Source organism: Colletotrichum destructivum, chromosome 3 (genome assembly GCF_034447905.1).
Source record: "Colletotrichum destructivum chromosome 3, complete sequence".
Classification (NCBI taxonomy): Eukaryota; Fungi; Ascomycota; class Sordariomycetes; order Glomerellales; family Glomerellaceae; genus Colletotrichum; species Colletotrichum destructivum.
Window position 1 is genome coordinate 4,565,005 of NC_085898.1, and position 17,122 is coordinate 4,582,126.

Here is a 17,122-nt window from a genome sequence, read left to right on the forward strand (position 1 = left end):
ATAATCTGGATGCGTCGGCTAAACTCAGGCACCTCACCTCCCCGCGGGCGATTGGAACTGGGGCGCGTCTGGCTCGCTTAGGCTTATCGGTTGTCCGATAAGCCCGTTGTCTCGGGCCTGTCGCACTCCACTGCGGAACGGCGGGAGCTTGGGATCCAACGTTAACTTTCCCCTTAAACATCTGGATTCGAAAGCGGATTGTCCGCGAGAACGACACCACGACCGAACACGACACGATCGCCTCCCCCCGTCGCGCCGAACCCTAACGACCCCCGATATCACGCTACAATAACGAACGAAACGCTTAGTAGTTGGCGTAGGAAAGCAAGGTTGCCAGGCCTTCAGCTAGACGACACGGTCACACTTCCATTGGCCGCAGCCCCCCCGGCCCGACAACGCATGTGACATCCCTCTGCCTCTGCACCCCTCCCACCATCCAAGACAGACCCGGGAAACACTGCGGCTTCCCGCCAACTTTTGCGACCGATTTCTGATTGAGTGGCTTGGCCCTAGTCCAGGGAGGCCAAAGTCGACATACATCGCGCAGCTGGGCGTGAGGGGTCTCTGGAGCTATCGCCCACCACTCTGCGACGCATTCAACCACCGGCGAAGCTTGCTAGAGTCCCATTCGGAGGGATCTGTGTGAGAGTCTGGTCACATACTATCACACCTGCCGTCGCGTCTCATACGAGAGGAAACTGTAACAATGTCGGGCCCCCAGGGTGGAGGAGACTCCAAATTGTTTGCCAGGGTAAGTAAGCTTCGGTTCTTTTCTCCCTCGGTCTTGTCTGTATGCACCCTGCAGTTGGATATCTTCAACTGCGGTAGTACTTCTTGCGTCTATTCAAGTCAACCCCTGTCCCAAATCCCAAGAATATAAATATTCTAGGCTTGTCAGCGCACCATCTTCCCCGCCATCTTTATTCTTAGCCTTGCTGTGCCTTGTGGCGTTGAGCTAGCTTCCCCTCTCACAAGTTCACTTCACTGCTTGTGATCCCCTCTCAAATTGCTTTGTTGCGTCAAACACCACCACATGTACTGCCCATCATGTTCATGGCTTATATGCCTCCGCCGGCTCACTTTCCAAAACTAACAACCTCAAAGGGCAAGGTTGCTGAGCTGCGACTCGAGCTGAACAGCGGCGGCAAGAAGGACAAGAACAATGTGAACAAAAAGATCGCCCTCAAGAAGATTGTTGCCAACATGACCATGAGCAACAACGACATGGTCGCGCTGTTTCCCGACATCATCAGTTGTATGCATATCCAGAGCCTGGAGATCAAGAAGATGTGTGTAATCCCATCATTTGCGCGTATCATGAAATTGATGTTGATGACCGACCTAGGTGCTTCTTGTTCCTAGTCAACTATGCGAGAATGCGACCTGAGATTGCCATACAGGCCATTCCTGTACTGGAGCAGGTGAGAGCGCATCTCCATGGTCTGGCGCAACGATGCAGATCGTCTAACAACTAGGTGTTTAGGACATGGAGGACCACAATCCACTTGTCAGAGCTCTTGCCCTTCGAACAATGTCCTACATCCACGTAAGGGAATTCGTCGAAGCAACTGTGCCCCTGGTCAAGCACATGTTGAAGGATGCGGATCCATACGTCAGGAAAACGGCAGCGTTCTGTGTCGCCAAGCTTTACGACCACGACCGGCGTACAGTTGAGGGCTCCGACCTGATCGACAGGCTCAACACCCTACTCAGAGACGATAACCCGACCGTGGTCGCCAGCGCACTGGCATCGCTGATGGACATATGGGAGCGAAGTGACGCCATCAAGCTCACTATCGATTACAGCAATGCATCCAAAATGGTGGCTATTCTCCCCGACTGCTCAGAGTAAGTACGTCAGAAACCGCTTTGTGATTGATTACTGACAAGAAATGGCAGATGGGGCCAAACATACATCCTTGAGGCACTCATGTCCTACGTTCCCCAGGAGTCGGGAGAAGCCTTGCTTCTTGCCGAGCGCATTTCGCCGCGCCTTTCGCACTCCAACTCGGCTGTGGTACTGACTTGCATCCGTGTCGTGCTCTATCTGATGAACTATATCTCGGACCAGAGGCAGATCACAATGTTATGCAAGAAGCTATCACCCCCACTGGTGACTCTTCTGGCAAAGGGGCCCGAGGTGCAGTACCTTGCTTTGAGGAATGCGCTCTTGATCTTGCAGCGTCGGCCGGAAGTGTTGCGCAACGACATCCGCGTCTTCTTCTGCAAATACAACGACCCCATCTATGTCAAGGTCACGAAGCTGGAGCTCATCTTCATGCTCGCCAACGAGGGCAACATTGACGAAGTTCTCACGGAGCTTAGGGAGTACGCGACCGAGATCGATGTCCACTTCGTCCGCAAGGCCGTGCGCGCCATTGGCAAGCTGGCCATCAAGATTGAGCCGGCGTCGCGGCAATGCATCAACCTGCTGCTCGAGCTGGTTGCAACCAAGGTCACATATATCGTGCAGGAGGCGACGGTCGTCATAAGGAACATCTTCCGCAAGTACCCCAACCAATACGAGTCCATCATCGGCACGCTGTGCGAGCATCTTGACTCGTTGGACGAGCCAGAGGCCAAGGCCGCCATGGTGTGGGTCATTGGACAGTACGCCGACAGAATTGAGAACAGCGAGGCCCTGCTCGAGGATTTCCTGTACTCATTCGCGGAGGAGCCGGTTGAGGTGCAGCTGGCGCTGCTTACAGCGACGGTCAAGCTTTTCATCCAGCGACCGACCAAGGGCCAGGAACTGGTGCCCCGGGTGTTGAAGTGGGCGACGGAGGAGACGGACAACCCGGATCTCCGAGACAGGGCCTACATGTACTGGCGCCTGCTGTCGACGGACATGGCGGCGGCGAAGCAGATTGTCATGGGAGAGAAGCCGCCGATCACGGCTGAGTCCGAGCGGCTCGACCCGGCGACGCTGGAGGAGATGTGTCTCAACGTGGGGACGCTGGCGACGGTGTACCTAAAGCCAGTGCAGACGGTGTTCCGGTCGGCGCGGCCGAGGAAACTGCTGGACTCGCCGGCGCTGCAGAAGCACCTGCTCCCGACGTCGATCGAGAACCAGAAGAGCCTGAGCATGCTGGGGATGGGCGGGCAGGCGCAGGACGCGAGCATGCACAGCCAGCACGTCAGCCAGGCGGATGGGAATTTGTCGCAGGCGGTCAATGACGCGGACGCTTACTTCAACAGCATCGGGCCGCAGCAGATGGCGGCCATGCGGATCGACCAGGGCGACGTGTTTGGTGAGACGACAGGATACGAGACCGGGTACGTGGTGAACCAGCATGCGCCTCAGCAGGTGGTGCAGCCGGCGCAGGGGAGCAACGGGGATCTTTTGGTTCTGTGAAGGCAATGCAGGATACGGAAGGGAGAGAGTGTGTGTGGGAGAGCGATATGTGGGAGTTTGCTGTAGGCTACGGACGATATCCTCAACAATCAGTAATGGCAAGGCATGTACATGTTGATTGTTGGTCACTTAGGTAGTTTTCTATCAAAGTGTGGAGTTGACTTTCCCCAATCCTTTCATCGAGATTTGCCAGCACCTGCACACCGTCCAAACAGAGTCGAAGCGGAACCAGGACGCACATACAGTGAGAGAGAGAGAGATAGAGGGAGAGACTGGCTCAGTTACACTACTTATAAGGGGTGGTAGGTTGTAGATAGTTCAGACAAAGAAGGGACCAAATCGCGCAATGCGGGCGGGCCACGCTAGGTTGATGTGTGTGTGTGTGTGTGTGGTGTGTGTGTTGGTGGACGGGCCAGACGGGAAGTCTAATAGAAAGGCTAGAACCTAAGATGCATGAAAAAGGGAGGGGAGGGAAGAAGCAGCATGACAGCAGCGAGAGCAAGCGGCGGGGCTGAAGGGCCGGGACGGGCTTCGCTTGATGGGAACACACGCACGGCAGGAGGGGATGAACTTGGAGAATCGGAGAGAGAGGAGGGGAGGAAGAAGGTTTGGGCGCAGAACCGGTTTCTCGAGGCTGGACTGTGGTCGGCGTGGTTGTTGTGCTCGTCTTGGCGACGCTCGGCGGGCTTCGCAAGCAGGTGGGGTCCAGAATCTTGGCTGGAGCCAGTCCGTGTGGCCATCCATCAGCATCACTCTCGGAGGGGATGCCTGCCCCGGGGACACGCTGGTCGGGTGGTGTTCCTACTTGATCAGCGGTCCGGGGGAGGGGAAACTGGGGAGACATCGGTGGGGTTTAGCGGTCTTTTCGGTGGGAAGGATGGGGAAGGATAGACCGGACAGGTCGGTCTGCCCACACAACATGCAGTCGACAGAGACGGTGATGATGGTGTCAAACGGGCGCCGACCAGTGTCCCTAAAGAAGAAGGTAAGGGGTGCTCTGCCTTTGTAGTTGAGGGGCTGACCGCCCACCCTCTGGCCCTTGGCGGGATTGGTTGGAATGCGGGACGCCTTTTCCACCCGCTGGAGCCGTCGTCAATTCAGATCGCCTGTCGACATGGCCCTCGAACCTGGATTCTGGTCAGATTGGACCAGGCGACGGGCTTAGCCGGGATCTGTGGAATTCTTTTCTGTCTTCCGCGTATCTTCGACCTCGTCCCAGTGTTTGTGTCTCAATTGCGGTGTTCGAACCCCCTCCCTGGGAGAGCCAAATCAGCTAGAGCCTCTCTGTCTGTCATGAGCGCAGTCGAACAAACCGAACAAGTTGCCTACCGCAGTAGAGTGGCTCGTCCAAGCCCGTTTCTGTTATACCGCAACCATGCCCCAAAAGTTTTGGATTGCGGGTGAGTGTGCTTGTGCGTGTGCGTGTGCGTCGAATTGAGTCGTTCCCGCAGCGGTGAGTACCGAGGAGAGTTTCGTGCCGTCGTGGCCGTCTCGCCTGGCGAATAATCCCATGTTCAGAAACATCAACAAGACGGAGGACGCCTGAGTGGTAGGGAGACAAAGCGGTGAGTGGAGGAGGGGCCTCCTCTTCTCGCCTTTCTCACAGGCGTTGGTGCAATAGGAGGGGGACGACTGAAACATTTCACGTCTTTTCCCACGTTGGAGAGGCTGCCAGCAGCCACGCCTGTCCTTTCTCCGAGTTGGGATGGACGGCGTATGCCCAACTGGTGAGGGTGCTGTAGCCTGCCCGTACAAGATGGTTGAGGCTTTTTTTCTATGCACTGGCAGTGAGTGACACTTGTATTTTGATCCTCCAATCCCCCCCCCCACCCCTACAGAGCCGGGGGAGTGGGAATGAAGATGCGTGTGGTTGAAATGTGTCACGGCCAACAGAGAGAGAGCGTCGTCTTGTTTGGGGCGGCGGTGGCGGGGGCATCCGTGGGCGCCGCTATCAAGCCTAGTGCTGGCGAGGACTTGCCAGTCTCGTCCATGACGCTAACCTTACTGGGACCTGACATTGGAAATACAGTGCGACCTCGAGGACCAAAGGGAACAGACGGGATTGATCTGCTGGGGAGCGAAGGGAACGCGGAAGGCACCTAGGAAGGAAGCCCTGGGAAGGAAGCCCGAAAGGGTGGAAGAGGGTGGATTGTGCATCTCTTCCTGCCATCGACCGCGAAGGCTCCTCAGGAAAGAAAGCTGCCCTTTCATTCCAACAAACTTCGAAGACGATGGGAAAAAGGGGCATAGAGACGAGACGACGAGACGACGAGGGGATTGCCATGGGAAACGAATTACAACAGCACACGCCGTTTGCTGCCCGGGGCGCCACCGCCCATCTCTAGCCTCCCTCGCGGACGCGTTGTATCTAACAAAATAATCAGTATATTAGTATGCGTAATCATGTATCTTCTGTGGTTTCCGTCGCGGGTTGCCTAGCTGCCGTACGAAAAGAGTCTCATTCCCACGCCAACTCCCCCCGGTCATTCCATCATTGTGCGAGAGCAACGGCGCCCGACGTGGAATCGTCGACTGCATGCTCTTCCAGCGTGGTTCCTGGCCTCCTCCTTCCTCCGCTTCTTTTCCCCGAAACACCCTCGACCCCTGAGCGAACTGCATTGTCCGTCTGCTGCCGGTACCCGCCGCCGCCGAAGCAAGTTTGGTCCAGGAGGGGCCTTGTCGATGAAATAGCCTGCACGACTCTACGAATACCGACGGATCGGAAATACGACGGAGGATGACTTGAACTAACACCAGGAAGACTAGATGGAATCCTCATTGACATTGACCTACCCGTCTGCCTGTCTGCCTGCCTGCCTTGCTGTCTTGATAAAGGACAACACCGCTTCACAAAGCAGCAGCAGCAGCAGCACGACACCAGACCGTGCATACAGTCAGCCAATTATTGCCAGGTGCTGCCATTCGCAATTCCCCTTTGCCTCCCCAGCTAAACGGGCGCTGATTGCCGAGCCATCCAGGCCGAAAACCACCTACCTAGGTACCTAACTATCTTACCTAGATACTTAGAACCCTTCCCCCCTCAGTCTTTTATCCTCAGGTGACTAGGTATCATCAAGTACTGTATTCGTAGAGTCGTCCAAGTCAATTACGGCCCACGGCCCACGGCCACGCTTGCGCCAAGGTTCACTCCCAGTCAGTCTTCCACTGGATCCATTCTGATTCAACCTCTCCAATTCGGCCCCAGTCCCCCAGTTTATCCTTCCTTTCCCTTTTCCCTTTTTCCCATCTGACGACTTGGACATCGCACGTCGCATGCCATCAGACAAACTTGAGTCGACGGCCGCTGGACGCTTGACTTGGATGCACTGATCACCCGCCTTTCCCATCCGCCCACTATCGTCCCCACCACTAAATCCCCCCCATCCACCTCCTGATCCTGGCAACTGCCACTACACCGGCCTCGCCGCCCACGCCAACTGCCAACTGGTACCATCCCGATCTGCGTCTCACTAAACGACGAACAACAACCCAACCCTCCCCAATTCCTTCTCGCGCAACATCGATCCCGACTATCGAAAAATCGTCGTCTCCCAGTCGCGACCTGCCGCATGCATTGAGCTATTGTGTCCGAGTCAATCCAACGACCTCCGTCACGAGCCCGCATTCCTTCCCGAGACCCGTCGCTCTCCGTGTGTGCATTCGCCTCTCTTATCCGCAATGCCCGACACCAAACCCGCCGACGCGAACTCGGCCAGCGGCCAACCAGCCAAGGACTCGGTGGCCGATTCCAGCGACGCCGTCCCCATGAAGACACTGCCGCAATCCTCATCGACAGAGGCCGGTGCCGCCGATGCCGCTGCCGCACATACCGCTAAGACGACGACGACGACGACGACGACGACGACGACGACGACGACTTCGTCAAACGACGCACCCGCCGCTGCTGCGTCAACTCACCCTGAAACCAGCAACGATACTGCTGCTAACGCCGCTGCCACCTCGGCTGTCGGCGATTTAATCGAACCATCCACCAAGGGAAAGGAGAAAGAATCCGCTCCCCCGCCAGTGGCCAAGAGTCAAGACGACACCATGGCTATTGGCCCCTCTGTTGATGATGTCCAGTCCGTCAGCAACTCTCCATCAGATGGTCCCGTCTGCAACATCACTCTCCTATTAACTACCGGTGCACGACATCCCTATAAGCTGGATGAGAAGTACCTGACAAAGAGGAACGTGAACGTTCCTGGGTTGACCGAGGCTGGAAAGAAAGACCCTTTTACTATCAGCGTCTACACGTTAAAGGAGTTGATACTGCGGGAGTGGCGTGAGGAATGGGACCCCAAGCCCGCGAGCCCCAGTAGTATACGCCTGATTCATTTTGGAAAGCTGCTGGATGATAAGGACCAGCTGAAGCGTAAGCACAAGCTCCAGCAGCAATATCTTGCTAGCCTTCTCCCTTACTAACACATGGCTAGAATATCACTTCAGCGCCGAGGCAGCCAATGTTGTACACATGACAGTTCGGCCAGCCGACATAGTTGAGGAGGAAGAGCCCAAGGGAGGTAATAAGTCAGCTTCCGGCGGTGGCCGCAACCGAGAAGGTGGCAGTGGATGCTGCGTCATCTTATGATTGAAACGGCTAGCATCAGCCTTCTCTCAAGGCGGCTATCAATTTTCTTCCCCCAAGAGCGGTCTGATCTTTTTTCCCTCCTTGCTCGTATGGCACACACACACAAAGAGAGGGGAGAGAAAGAAAAAATGATGTGCATGGAAGAGGGCCCGGGGAGCAGGACCTGACTGGTTCGGCCTAGGCCCCGAGTGCTCTGCGTGGTACACGATCCCAAGAGGCGGGGGCTCGGCCCGGGTCATATGGCCTTTCGACACTGCATGCATTTTCAGATGTGTCCACATTGGGTGGACTGGGTGGCCTACGCACAGAATCTTTCGGGTTGGGTTGTTTCTTAAGGCCACATTCCTTATGTCTCGAGTGTCTCTTTCTCTTTAGAGATGCCCATCCCCTCCCACATTCATCGAGCGTATTACAAAGAGCGGAGACGATAAGGGGAAACCAGGAGTACGGCGGCGTATCATAGCTTTGTGTATTTGTTCTGTTTGATTCTCTTCCCACGCCCTCCCCATCCATCCGTCCATGGGGTGTTTGTCCATAGGATAGTAGAACGAGATTTTTTCCCTCTCCCTTGAACCTGGACGTTCTAGCCGAATCATACTTCTATGGTCTTGATGATGTCCCCCCTTAGCCACGCCGTCCAGATATCGTTGCGCATGTCGTAGTTGTACAAACCCTACCCGTCGTCCTCTTCTCCCTGCTAGCCCCGTGCGTTGGGAGCGGCTCCGCTTCAAATCTTCAGCTTTCTCTCCATCTCGTCGTGCATGCCGACGATGCCGACGCTCTCCTCGCCTGAGTAGACGTCCTCCCACGTGACACTGGTGTCTTTGCCGCGGAGGATCTCCTCGTGGATGCTGGGCTTCTGGCCGCCGAGGGCGAGGGGCCGCCACTCGCCCGTCTGGGTGATCTTGAGCTCCATCTGTCGTCGGATGGGCTCGGCAGCGCCAAAGGTGCGGCGTAGCGTCTCCATTCGCATGTTCTCCTGCGTGGCCTCCCAGTTCTTAAGGCGCGACTCGAGCGGGTGGGCACTCGCGGGGGCGTTGGACCGGGCGTCGAGGATCGACTGGCCGACGCCTGCGCGGAGTGTGTCGTGGACGCCCGGGGCCGAGGGGGCGCCGGCGCCGGCGGCGAAGGTTGTGGGCTGGTTCGCGGCGGGGACGATTCGCATCTGGGGAGGGGGGAGGCGGGCTGTTAGCTTTCACCCTCTCATGTGCGATTGCAGATAGATAGCTTTTTTGTGAATAGGGGAAGAACATACAGCCATCTTGGGGTTTGTGTCTGGGTGGGAGTATATGTGTAGTCGTGTAGAATAGGTTGTTGGGCGTTTAACGGATGGCGATGCAGCTGGAACGACGAGGGAACTGATTGCTGGGGAGCTTGCGCTTCAACGATGTGCCTGGAGCTTTCCGCCTGGTTGCGTTGCGTTGCGTCGGAGTCCCGCCATTAGCTAAGGCGCTTGCACGTGACGTCCAGGCTGAAATGCAGGCGCGGCAGACAGCTTACCTTATCCCTGTCGCTTTTTTTCCCTTCCCCAGGCGGGTTAAGTACGTAGCAAGGCCAGTGGACTAAGTACCTACCTACGCTAGCTAGGTGGAACCTTACGGCGGGGCGATGACGGACGAGCTTCACACCGAGATCGCAGGGCGTTTACGTACAAAAAAGTCTGGGGAAAGCCATCGGCCCCAGACTTGAAGAGAGGATGAGCCAGACAATGTGAATCACCACAAAACCACAGAGACGACGGTTAATTGGCCTTGAAGGCGTCACGAGAAATGAGGCTACCGAATCGTTCTCCCCCGATTCTGCGGATCACCAATGGCACCTTCTACCGCCGCCACCCAAACGTGCACTCGACGCAACCGAACCCGCCGCTTTTCAGCAACCTAAGCTTCGAGCTGCCGTCCTTCACCGAGACCAAGAACCACTGGTGCATCGTCGGGCCCTCGCTCTCGGGCAAGACGACGCTGCTGCAGGTTCTGCGGGGCCAGCACCTCGCGATTCCGCCCACAGCGCGGGCATACCCGTACCTTTCGACCGACAAGGTACCGGCGCGGCTGCGGATCGCGAACCGGGCAATTCAGTACGTCGGTTTCGATGGCGAACAAGGCGGGGCGCTGGGCGGGCCAACGACGAGCGCGTACCTCGCGGCGCGGTACGAGTCGAGAAGGGAGAACACGGATTTCTCGCTGCGGGACTTTCTGGTGGGCAACACAGAGCTGAACCCGCTCGAGACTTTGCCTGGGGAGGAGAACCTGATACCCAGGGAGCTTCTGGAGAGGGTCGTCACGGACCTGCGGCTGGACCCGCTCCTCGATTTGCCTGTAGCATTCCTGAGCAATGGGCAGGGGAGGAGGGCGCGCATCGCGAGGGCGCTGTTGACGACGCCCGAGGTTCTGCTGCTAGACGAGCCGTTCATGGGGCTCGACCCGCCTACCGTTGCGTCGTTGAGCCCGCTGCTCCAGTCGCTGGCCGAGCGGCAGAGCCCCAGGCTGGTCCTCAGCGCGAGGCCCCAGGATCCTCTGCCCGATTGGATCACGCACCTGATCTACCTCCGCAGCGACTGCCAGATCGGCTCGATGGGCCCCAAGGACATGGTGCTGGAAGGTTTCAGGAAGTATGTCAGGGGCGTGTGGAAAGGAGGGCTGCAGGAGGACGAGAAGCTCCCCGTGCACTCGCTCGTGGAGATGGGCAAGACCTTGACTGCGAATGGCGTCGAGGGCGATGGGCTCTTTGAGTCGAACGAGAAGGGCCAGCATGCCGCCGAGTCTGCGGCTGCGGTGGAGGGCTCACCCTCCCAGACGCGATTCGGCGAGCCCTTGGTCGAGATGGACGGTTGCCAAGTGAGGTATGGAAACAAGATCGCACTGGGCAACTGGTCTCAAGACACGCCATCCGGCCCCAAGGACGGCCTCATCTGGACAGTTCGTAGAGGAGAGCGATGGGGCGTGTTCGGCCCGAACGGGTCGGGCAAGACCACCGTCGTCTCCCTCCTCTGTTCCGATCACCCTCAGACGTACTCTCTCCCCATCAAGCTGTTCGGCAGAAGTAGACTGCCCGAGCCTGGATCCGGTCAACAGCCCCTCACGTTCTGGGACATCCAGTCACGTATTGGACACTCGAGCCCTGAGGTCCACCAACACATGCCCCGGGGTCTGACGGTACGGCAAGTACTGGAGAACGCGTGGGCGGACACGTTCAAGGGGATCCCCAAGCTCGACGATGAGGCACGAGGCAAGGTCGAAGCCACACTGCGCTGGTTTGCCCCCGAACTAAACCCGGGCCACAGCAACAGTGTCGCCGTAGGCAGCAGCAGCGACAACCTGTCCTGGTCTGACGAATACCTTTTTGGCGGTCTCTCTTTCAGCGCCCAGCGCATCGCTTTGCTGCTGCGGGCCGTTATCAAGAACCCCGACGTGGTGGTGCTCGACGAGGCATTCAGCGGCATGGACGACGCGGTGCGGGACAAGTGCATGCTCTTCCTGGCCAAGGGCGAGGAGAAGACGCACAGCGGCGATCGGATCGTAGACAGCGAGGCGGCCAAGGCGGGCGAAGTCAGGGTCAGGGGTCTGACGGAACAGCAGGCGTTGATCTGCATCAGCCACATCAAGGAGGAGGTACCGGACTGCGTGCGCGAGTGGATCTGCCTGCCCGAGGCCAACGAGGGCCTTCCGGCGCGGTTTGGACAATTTGACGGGCCGTTGAGGACGGACGGGAAGCGGTGGAAGGCGCTCTGGGGTGTGTAGGAACATCATGTATGTAGACTACCTATCCTATTACTCGCTTGGTGAGCGTGGAGATGATTGTGTGCCTCAGAGATGGTGGGTCGTATATGTGTGGAATCAAGGGAAGAAGAGAGGGTCACTCGTGGAGAAAATGGACGTGCCCAATTGCCAGAGAGAAGAAGAAAAAAAGAAAAGAAAGCTAAGATCACGGAAGCCCTCGATGGCCAGCCCTGCTCGACCTTGGCGGCAGCAGAGAACGCATCGTGCCATCGAATTTACAGATAGATTTTGAAAGATGCAGATAGTAGCTTACGCAGACTGAGGGAGGGGCAAATCGGAGAGACTTTCATGTCATGTGTTGAGGAGGTTTGTTTGCTGGGATCTCGGGTGATGTGCAGCTGCGGGAAGGCGAGCGAGGAAAGTGAGTGAGTGCAACATTGGGAAGAAAAGTGGTTTGTTTGCGCTGCCGCTTCAGGCAATGCCATCACTGATCAGGAACGGTCGGCGGATCTTCCCCCCTTCCCCGTAGGCGCTAGCAAGCCACTAACAGCTGAGAGGTTCCACCAACAAGGCCAACAGGCTCGGCCCCCTTGCTCCGACCCACTCTTCGATGACAAGGACACCACACGAATCCCATGCATTGCGGCGCCGTTGCTGTGCCAACCTGAACCAACTCTCCGATCCGCCCTGTTGCCCCTCGACACACTCGCGGATGCGCTGGGCGACAGACCAACAGAGAAAGAGAAAGAGAGAGGAAGAGAAGGTCGACCCTCCCTCCCGCAGCTTCTGCCTTGTCTTCCCTTTTATCATCTCCCCCCGTATCCATCCCACTTTGCAAGAAAGCTAGCTACCCAGTCTCCGTACTACCATCGATATTGCCTGCCACTGGAAATCCCGTCGCCAGTTTCATTTTCTCCAGGCGACGGACACTATCGTCATTTGAAACTTACACACGCCCCGTTCCCAACATCGCAGCGTTATAGCATCACAGCATCGAGACATTAGTACCGCCCCAGACGCCACCCACTGACTGGGAGTTACGTCAATCCCTCGCTCGTAACAATCGCATCGTGGCGCCGGCCCGTTGCAGACAAAGAAAACTCCACACGACCGGCTCTGGAGGCATTCGTACCGCCATTCCACAGACCGTTTTGGCTAGGTAACCCACGAGGCGCACGCGCAAACAACATACGCACACACACGAGACTCGCTCGCCATGGACCCAAATACCCCTTCGCGACCGCCCGACTACAGTCTGCCACCCTACGATGACGGCGACGACGACACACCCACAGGACGCTCCAACAACCCTGCCGCTATTCGTCTCTTGACCTCAGTCGAGGAGCCCATTATGGACAGCCGACCGTATGTAACACCCAGCGTTCATATTCAGACGCCGCCTGCTAGCACTGTCGCCGCCGCCGGCGCCGCCGGCAGCGCATCGCGGCCCCGTCATTCTGCTTCTGCTTCTACTCCTGTTTCTGCGTCTTCTATCCCTCGCCTTCGACAGCTTCACAAGACGCCCGAGTCGTCGCCCAGCCTCTTCCCGCGCCCGCTCTCGCTGCGCAGGAAGAAGTCGGACGCTGCAAACCCGGCGCTCTCTACCCCAGATCACCTTGACGCTTTACGGCAGCAGGAGGAGGCTCGCCCAACGGCGACCTCGTCTCCGGAACCCATCTACACTTCACGCCGAAGTGGCGTGAGCATTGTCGATTTCGCGGATGTGCAGCCCGCCTCCCGCATCCCAGTGCGGTCCACTACTGTCAAGTTGCAGAAGAGGACGAGGCCCGCCTCTATCAGAGAGACGCAGCTCCGGGACAGTCTCCCAACCATTCCAGAGGGTCCTTCGGTGCGGAAAAGTCAACTGCACCAGTTCTCTAGTTGCCCTTTTCCCCCATCCTCAGACGATTCTGGTGACAGTACAGGCACAAGCTCACACTCAGCGAACGATAGGCCCCGATCGAGTCGACGATCCTATGCGTCGTCAATCTTGTCCGACCGATCCGCCTCCATCCGAGACCCTCCCAGCATGCCGCCGCCCGACTCGACCTACGTCCCATTCCAAGGCCGCGACTACGCCCGCGAGTATGAGCGAACCTACGAGCAAGAGTACCAAGACGATTACCCCTACGAGTACCAGGCCGGCCGTGCCTCGCCCACTAGGACATACAGCCCGTCGCGTCTGTCATCAGACTTCACTCGACCACCTCCATCTGGAATCTACGAGCCATCTGATATCAATGGTAGCCCCAGACCGGGGACCCCGTCCTCCAGATATGGTGGAAGCCCGAGACGACCGCTCCCCCCTGCGCCGCTCTTCTCGACCGGTGCGAACCGCAACTCGGCCGCTTTTGCAGATGACGCCACAGTGTCGATCCCTCTTCATGATACCGACGACGTTTTTGGGCCAGAGACGGACATCAGCGAGACCCAGCCCATGAGGGAGTCGTACTTGTCGCATGACCAAGTCACCCTCAGTGAGGGAGACACGGAGACCGACGTCAATGAAAAGGTTGAGCACTACGGCCCGGCCCCAGACGGCATGCAGGAACGCCGAGGTGTGCGCGCGCCGCAGATGTCGAGAAAGGAGGTTCAGCTCATCAACGGTGAGCTGGTACTGGAGTGCAAGATCCCCACGATTCTCTACAGTTTTCTACCTCGCCGTGACGAGGTCGAGTTCACCCACATGAGATACACAGCTGTCACATGCGACCCCGACGACTTTGTTGATCGCGGATACAAGCTCCGCCAGTCTATCGGCAAGACCGCTCGCGAGACGGAGCTGTTCATCTGCGTCACCATGTACAACGAAAACGAGTTCGACTTCACGAGAACAATGTACGCCGTCATGAAGAACATCTCCCACTTCTGCGCCCGTTCCAAGTCACGCACGTGGGGCGACAATGGTTGGCAAAAGATTGTCGTCTGCATCGTTTCCGATGGCAGAGAGAAGATCCATCCTCGCACGCTTGACGCGTTGGCAGCCATGGGTGTCTATCAGCACGGCATCGCCAAGAACTACGTCAACCAGAAAGCCGTTCAGGCTCACGTCTACGAGTACACGACGCAAGTCTCACTCGACTCCGATCTCAAGTTCAAGGGTGCCGAAAAGGGCATCGTCCCTTGCCAGCTGATATTCTGTCTGAAGGAGAAGAATCAGCGGAAGCTCAACTCACATCGTTGGTTTTTTAACGCTTTCGGAAAGGCGCTCAATCCCAATGTCTGCATTTTGCTCGACGTCGGCACGAGGCCCGGTGGCACATCGCTCTACCACTTGTGGAAGGCCTTCGACAACGATTCCAACGTCGCTGGTGCTTGTGGAGAGATCAAGGCTATGAAGGGCCGTTTTGGAGTCAACCTCCTGAACCCGCTTGTGGCCTCGCAGAACTTCGAGTACAAGATGTCCAATATTCTCGATAAGCCGTTGGAGTCTATCTTTGGCTACATTACCGTCTTGCCAGGCGCCCTGAGTGCCTACCGCTATCACGCCCTGCAGAACGACGAGACCGGCCACGGTCCCCTTAGCCAGTACTTCAAAGGAGAGACGCTGCACGGTCAGCACGCAGACGTGTTCACCGCCAACATGTATCTCGCCGAGGATCGTATTCTCTGTTGGGAGCTTGTCGCCAAGCGTGGTGAGAGCTGGGTGTTGAAGTACGTCAAGGGATGCCACGGTGAAACGGACGTGCCAGGTAAGCGCCCACATCCACTCGTTCTCAACATCAACTGACTACATCCCAGACACGGTTCCCGAGTTCATATCGCAGCGACGTCGTTGGCTCAATGGTGCCTTCTTTGCTGCTGTGTACTCGCTCGTTCATTTCAAGCAGATCTGGCACACCGACCACACCATCACGCGCAAGATCCTCCTCCACATCGAATTCGTCTACCAATTTTTGCAGCTCATCTTCACCTACTTCTCCCTGGCCAATTTTTACCTGACCTTCTACTTCGTTGCCGGCGGTCTGGGCGACCCCTTGGTGGATCCCTTCGGTCACAACATTGGCCAATACATCTTTACGGTCCTGCGGTACATCTGCGTTCTGCTCATCTGCGCGCAGTTCATCCTCTCGCTGGGTAATCGCCCACAAGGAGCAAAAAAACTGTACCTTTTCAGTATCATCGTGTACAGCATCATCATGATTTACACGACGTTCGCCACGTTTTACATCGTCATCCGCCAGCTGAAAGAGAAAGACAACCCAGAGATTCACATGGGGAACAACGTCTTCACAAACTTCATCGTCTCTATCCTATCGACCATTGGATTGTATTTTGTCATGTCCTTCATGTATCTCGACCCGTGGCACTTGTTCACCAGTGCGGCTCAGTACTTCATGCTATTGCCGGCGTACATCTGCACTCTACAAGTCTACGCCTTCTGCAACACGCACGACGTCACATGGGGTACCAAGGGAGACAACGTCATGAAGACGGATCTGGGTGGCGCCATCGGCAAGGGCAACAGCGTCGAGCTCGAGATGCCCTCGGAACAACTCGATATCGATTCGGGGTACGATGAGGCGCTGCGCAACCTCCGCGATCGCGTCGACGTTCCGGCGTCAGCCGTTTCTGAAGCGCAACTACAGGAGGATTACTACAAGAGCGTGCGCACGTACATGGTGCTGTCGTGGCTCATCTGCAACGCCATCCTCGCCATGGCCGTGTCTGAAGCGTATAGCGACCGCGGCATTGGTGAGAACTATTACCTTGCCTTCATTCTCTGGTCCGTGGCGATCCTAGCGCTCTTCCGTGCTATTGGCTCCACCACGTTTGCGGTCCTCAATGTCGTCAGCATGATCGTCGACGGCCAGGTGCGCATGAGCCTCAAGATGCCCAAGTGGATGGGCGGCTTCGGCGAAAAGGTCAGCGAGAAGATGAGCAGCGTCGGAAGCAGCGTCGGAAGCAGCGTCGGTGGCAGCAAGCTCAGCAGCGTCTTTCGACGCTGAGGATTAGACTTATTGTTCTCTGCGCGTAGCGGCTTTTTAACGAGGGCATGACTTGCAGCTTTTTTGGCGTTCATGGTTTCCCCCATGGTTTTCTTCTTCCTCAACATCTCCTACCCCGAAACCCGAAAGTAGGGATAAAAAGTTGCATGGAGGTAGGTTTGGGTTGTTCTTTTGTATTTCTCTTTTCTTCCGGGGGGTTTTTTCCCCTTCTTTTTTTGTTGTGTGCTTCTCAGAGATATCAGACGGGGAACTTTGTGTTGTTACCTCTTGTTTTTTTTTTCTTGTTTTTTCGCGAAGAGATACTGATGGGATGAGGAGGAAATTGGACTCTTGATCACCCGTAATGATTGGAAGATTGTGGTGGATGTCAGGATGTCAGGATGTACATGGCGATGAGAGACGACGAGAACGAACAACGGACGGGTCGACAACGCCTTTGATGTACAAGGATTGAGAAAAGAGTCACGTGTAGATAGACGAATGATACTGAACGGAATAAAGAGGGATG

General features: G+C 56.8%; 6 protein-coding genes across 6 annotated transcripts; 4 read left to right on the forward strand and 2 right to left on the reverse strand.

Moving 5' to 3' along the window:
- The first annotated feature begins 165 nt into the window (after positions 1–165).
- CDEST_05484 (Putative clathrin/coatomer adaptor, adaptin-like, armadillo-like helical, AP complex subunit beta) lies at positions 166–3,568 on the forward strand. Its single transcript, XM_062921643.1, has 5 exons — positions 166–751; positions 1,105–1,289; positions 1,346–1,421; positions 1,484–1,848; positions 1,900–3,568. The coding sequence occupies exons 1-5, from the start codon at positions 707–709 to the stop codon at positions 3,353–3,355; spliced, it is 2,127 nt and encodes a 708-aa protein (XP_062777694.1). The 5' UTR covers positions 166–706; the 3' UTR covers positions 3,356–3,568.
- Position 3,569: 1 nt separating this feature from the next.
- Positions 3,570–4,888, reverse strand: CDEST_05485 (uncharacterized protein). Its single transcript, XM_062921644.1, has one exon. It carries the CDS (start codon positions 4,197–4,199, stop codon positions 3,642–3,644), a length of 558 nt encoding a protein of 185 aa, XP_062777695.1. The 5' UTR covers positions 4,200–4,888; the 3' UTR covers positions 3,570–3,641.
- Positions 4,889–6,591: 1,703 nt separating this feature from the next.
- CDEST_05486 (Putative Ubiquitin-like domain superfamily, UBL3-like, ubiquitin domain-containing protein) lies at positions 6,592–8,425 on the forward strand. Its single transcript, XM_062921645.1, has 2 exons — positions 6,592–7,730; positions 7,792–8,425. The coding sequence occupies exons 1-2, from the start codon at positions 7,034–7,036 to the stop codon at positions 7,944–7,946; spliced, it is 852 nt and encodes a 283-aa protein (XP_062777696.1). The 5' UTR covers positions 6,592–7,033; the 3' UTR covers positions 7,947–8,425.
- Position 8,426: 1 nt separating this feature from the next.
- On the reverse strand, positions 8,427–9,713 carry CDEST_05487 (Putative proteasome maturation factor Ump1). Its single transcript, XM_062921646.1, has 2 exons — positions 9,202–9,713; positions 8,427–9,111 (listed from the first exon to the last, which is right to left on the reverse strand). The coding sequence occupies exons 1-2, from the start codon at positions 9,205–9,207 to the stop codon at positions 8,674–8,676; spliced, it is 444 nt and encodes a 147-aa protein (XP_062777697.1). The 5' UTR covers positions 9,208–9,713; the 3' UTR covers positions 8,427–8,673.
- Position 9,714: 1 nt separating this feature from the next.
- Positions 9,715–11,726, forward strand: CDEST_05488 (Putative AAA+ ATPase domain, P-loop containing nucleoside triphosphate hydrolase). The gene has a single exon (XM_062921647.1). The coding sequence runs from the start codon at positions 9,716–9,718 to the stop codon at positions 11,684–11,686; it is 1,971 nt and encodes a 656-aa protein (XP_062777698.1). The 5' UTR covers position 9,715; the 3' UTR covers positions 11,687–11,726.
- A 1,155-nt stretch (positions 11,727–12,881) lies between these two features.
- On the forward strand, positions 12,882–16,614 carry CDEST_05489 (Putative chitin synthase; the record flags this gene model as incomplete). The annotated part of the gene is made up of 2 exons (XM_062921648.1): positions 12,882–15,357; positions 15,407–16,614. The coding sequence occupies 2 exons, from the start codon at positions 12,882–12,884 to the stop codon at positions 16,612–16,614; spliced, it is 3,684 nt and encodes a 1,227-aa protein (XP_062777699.1).
- Positions 16,615–17,122: the final 508 nt, after the last annotated feature.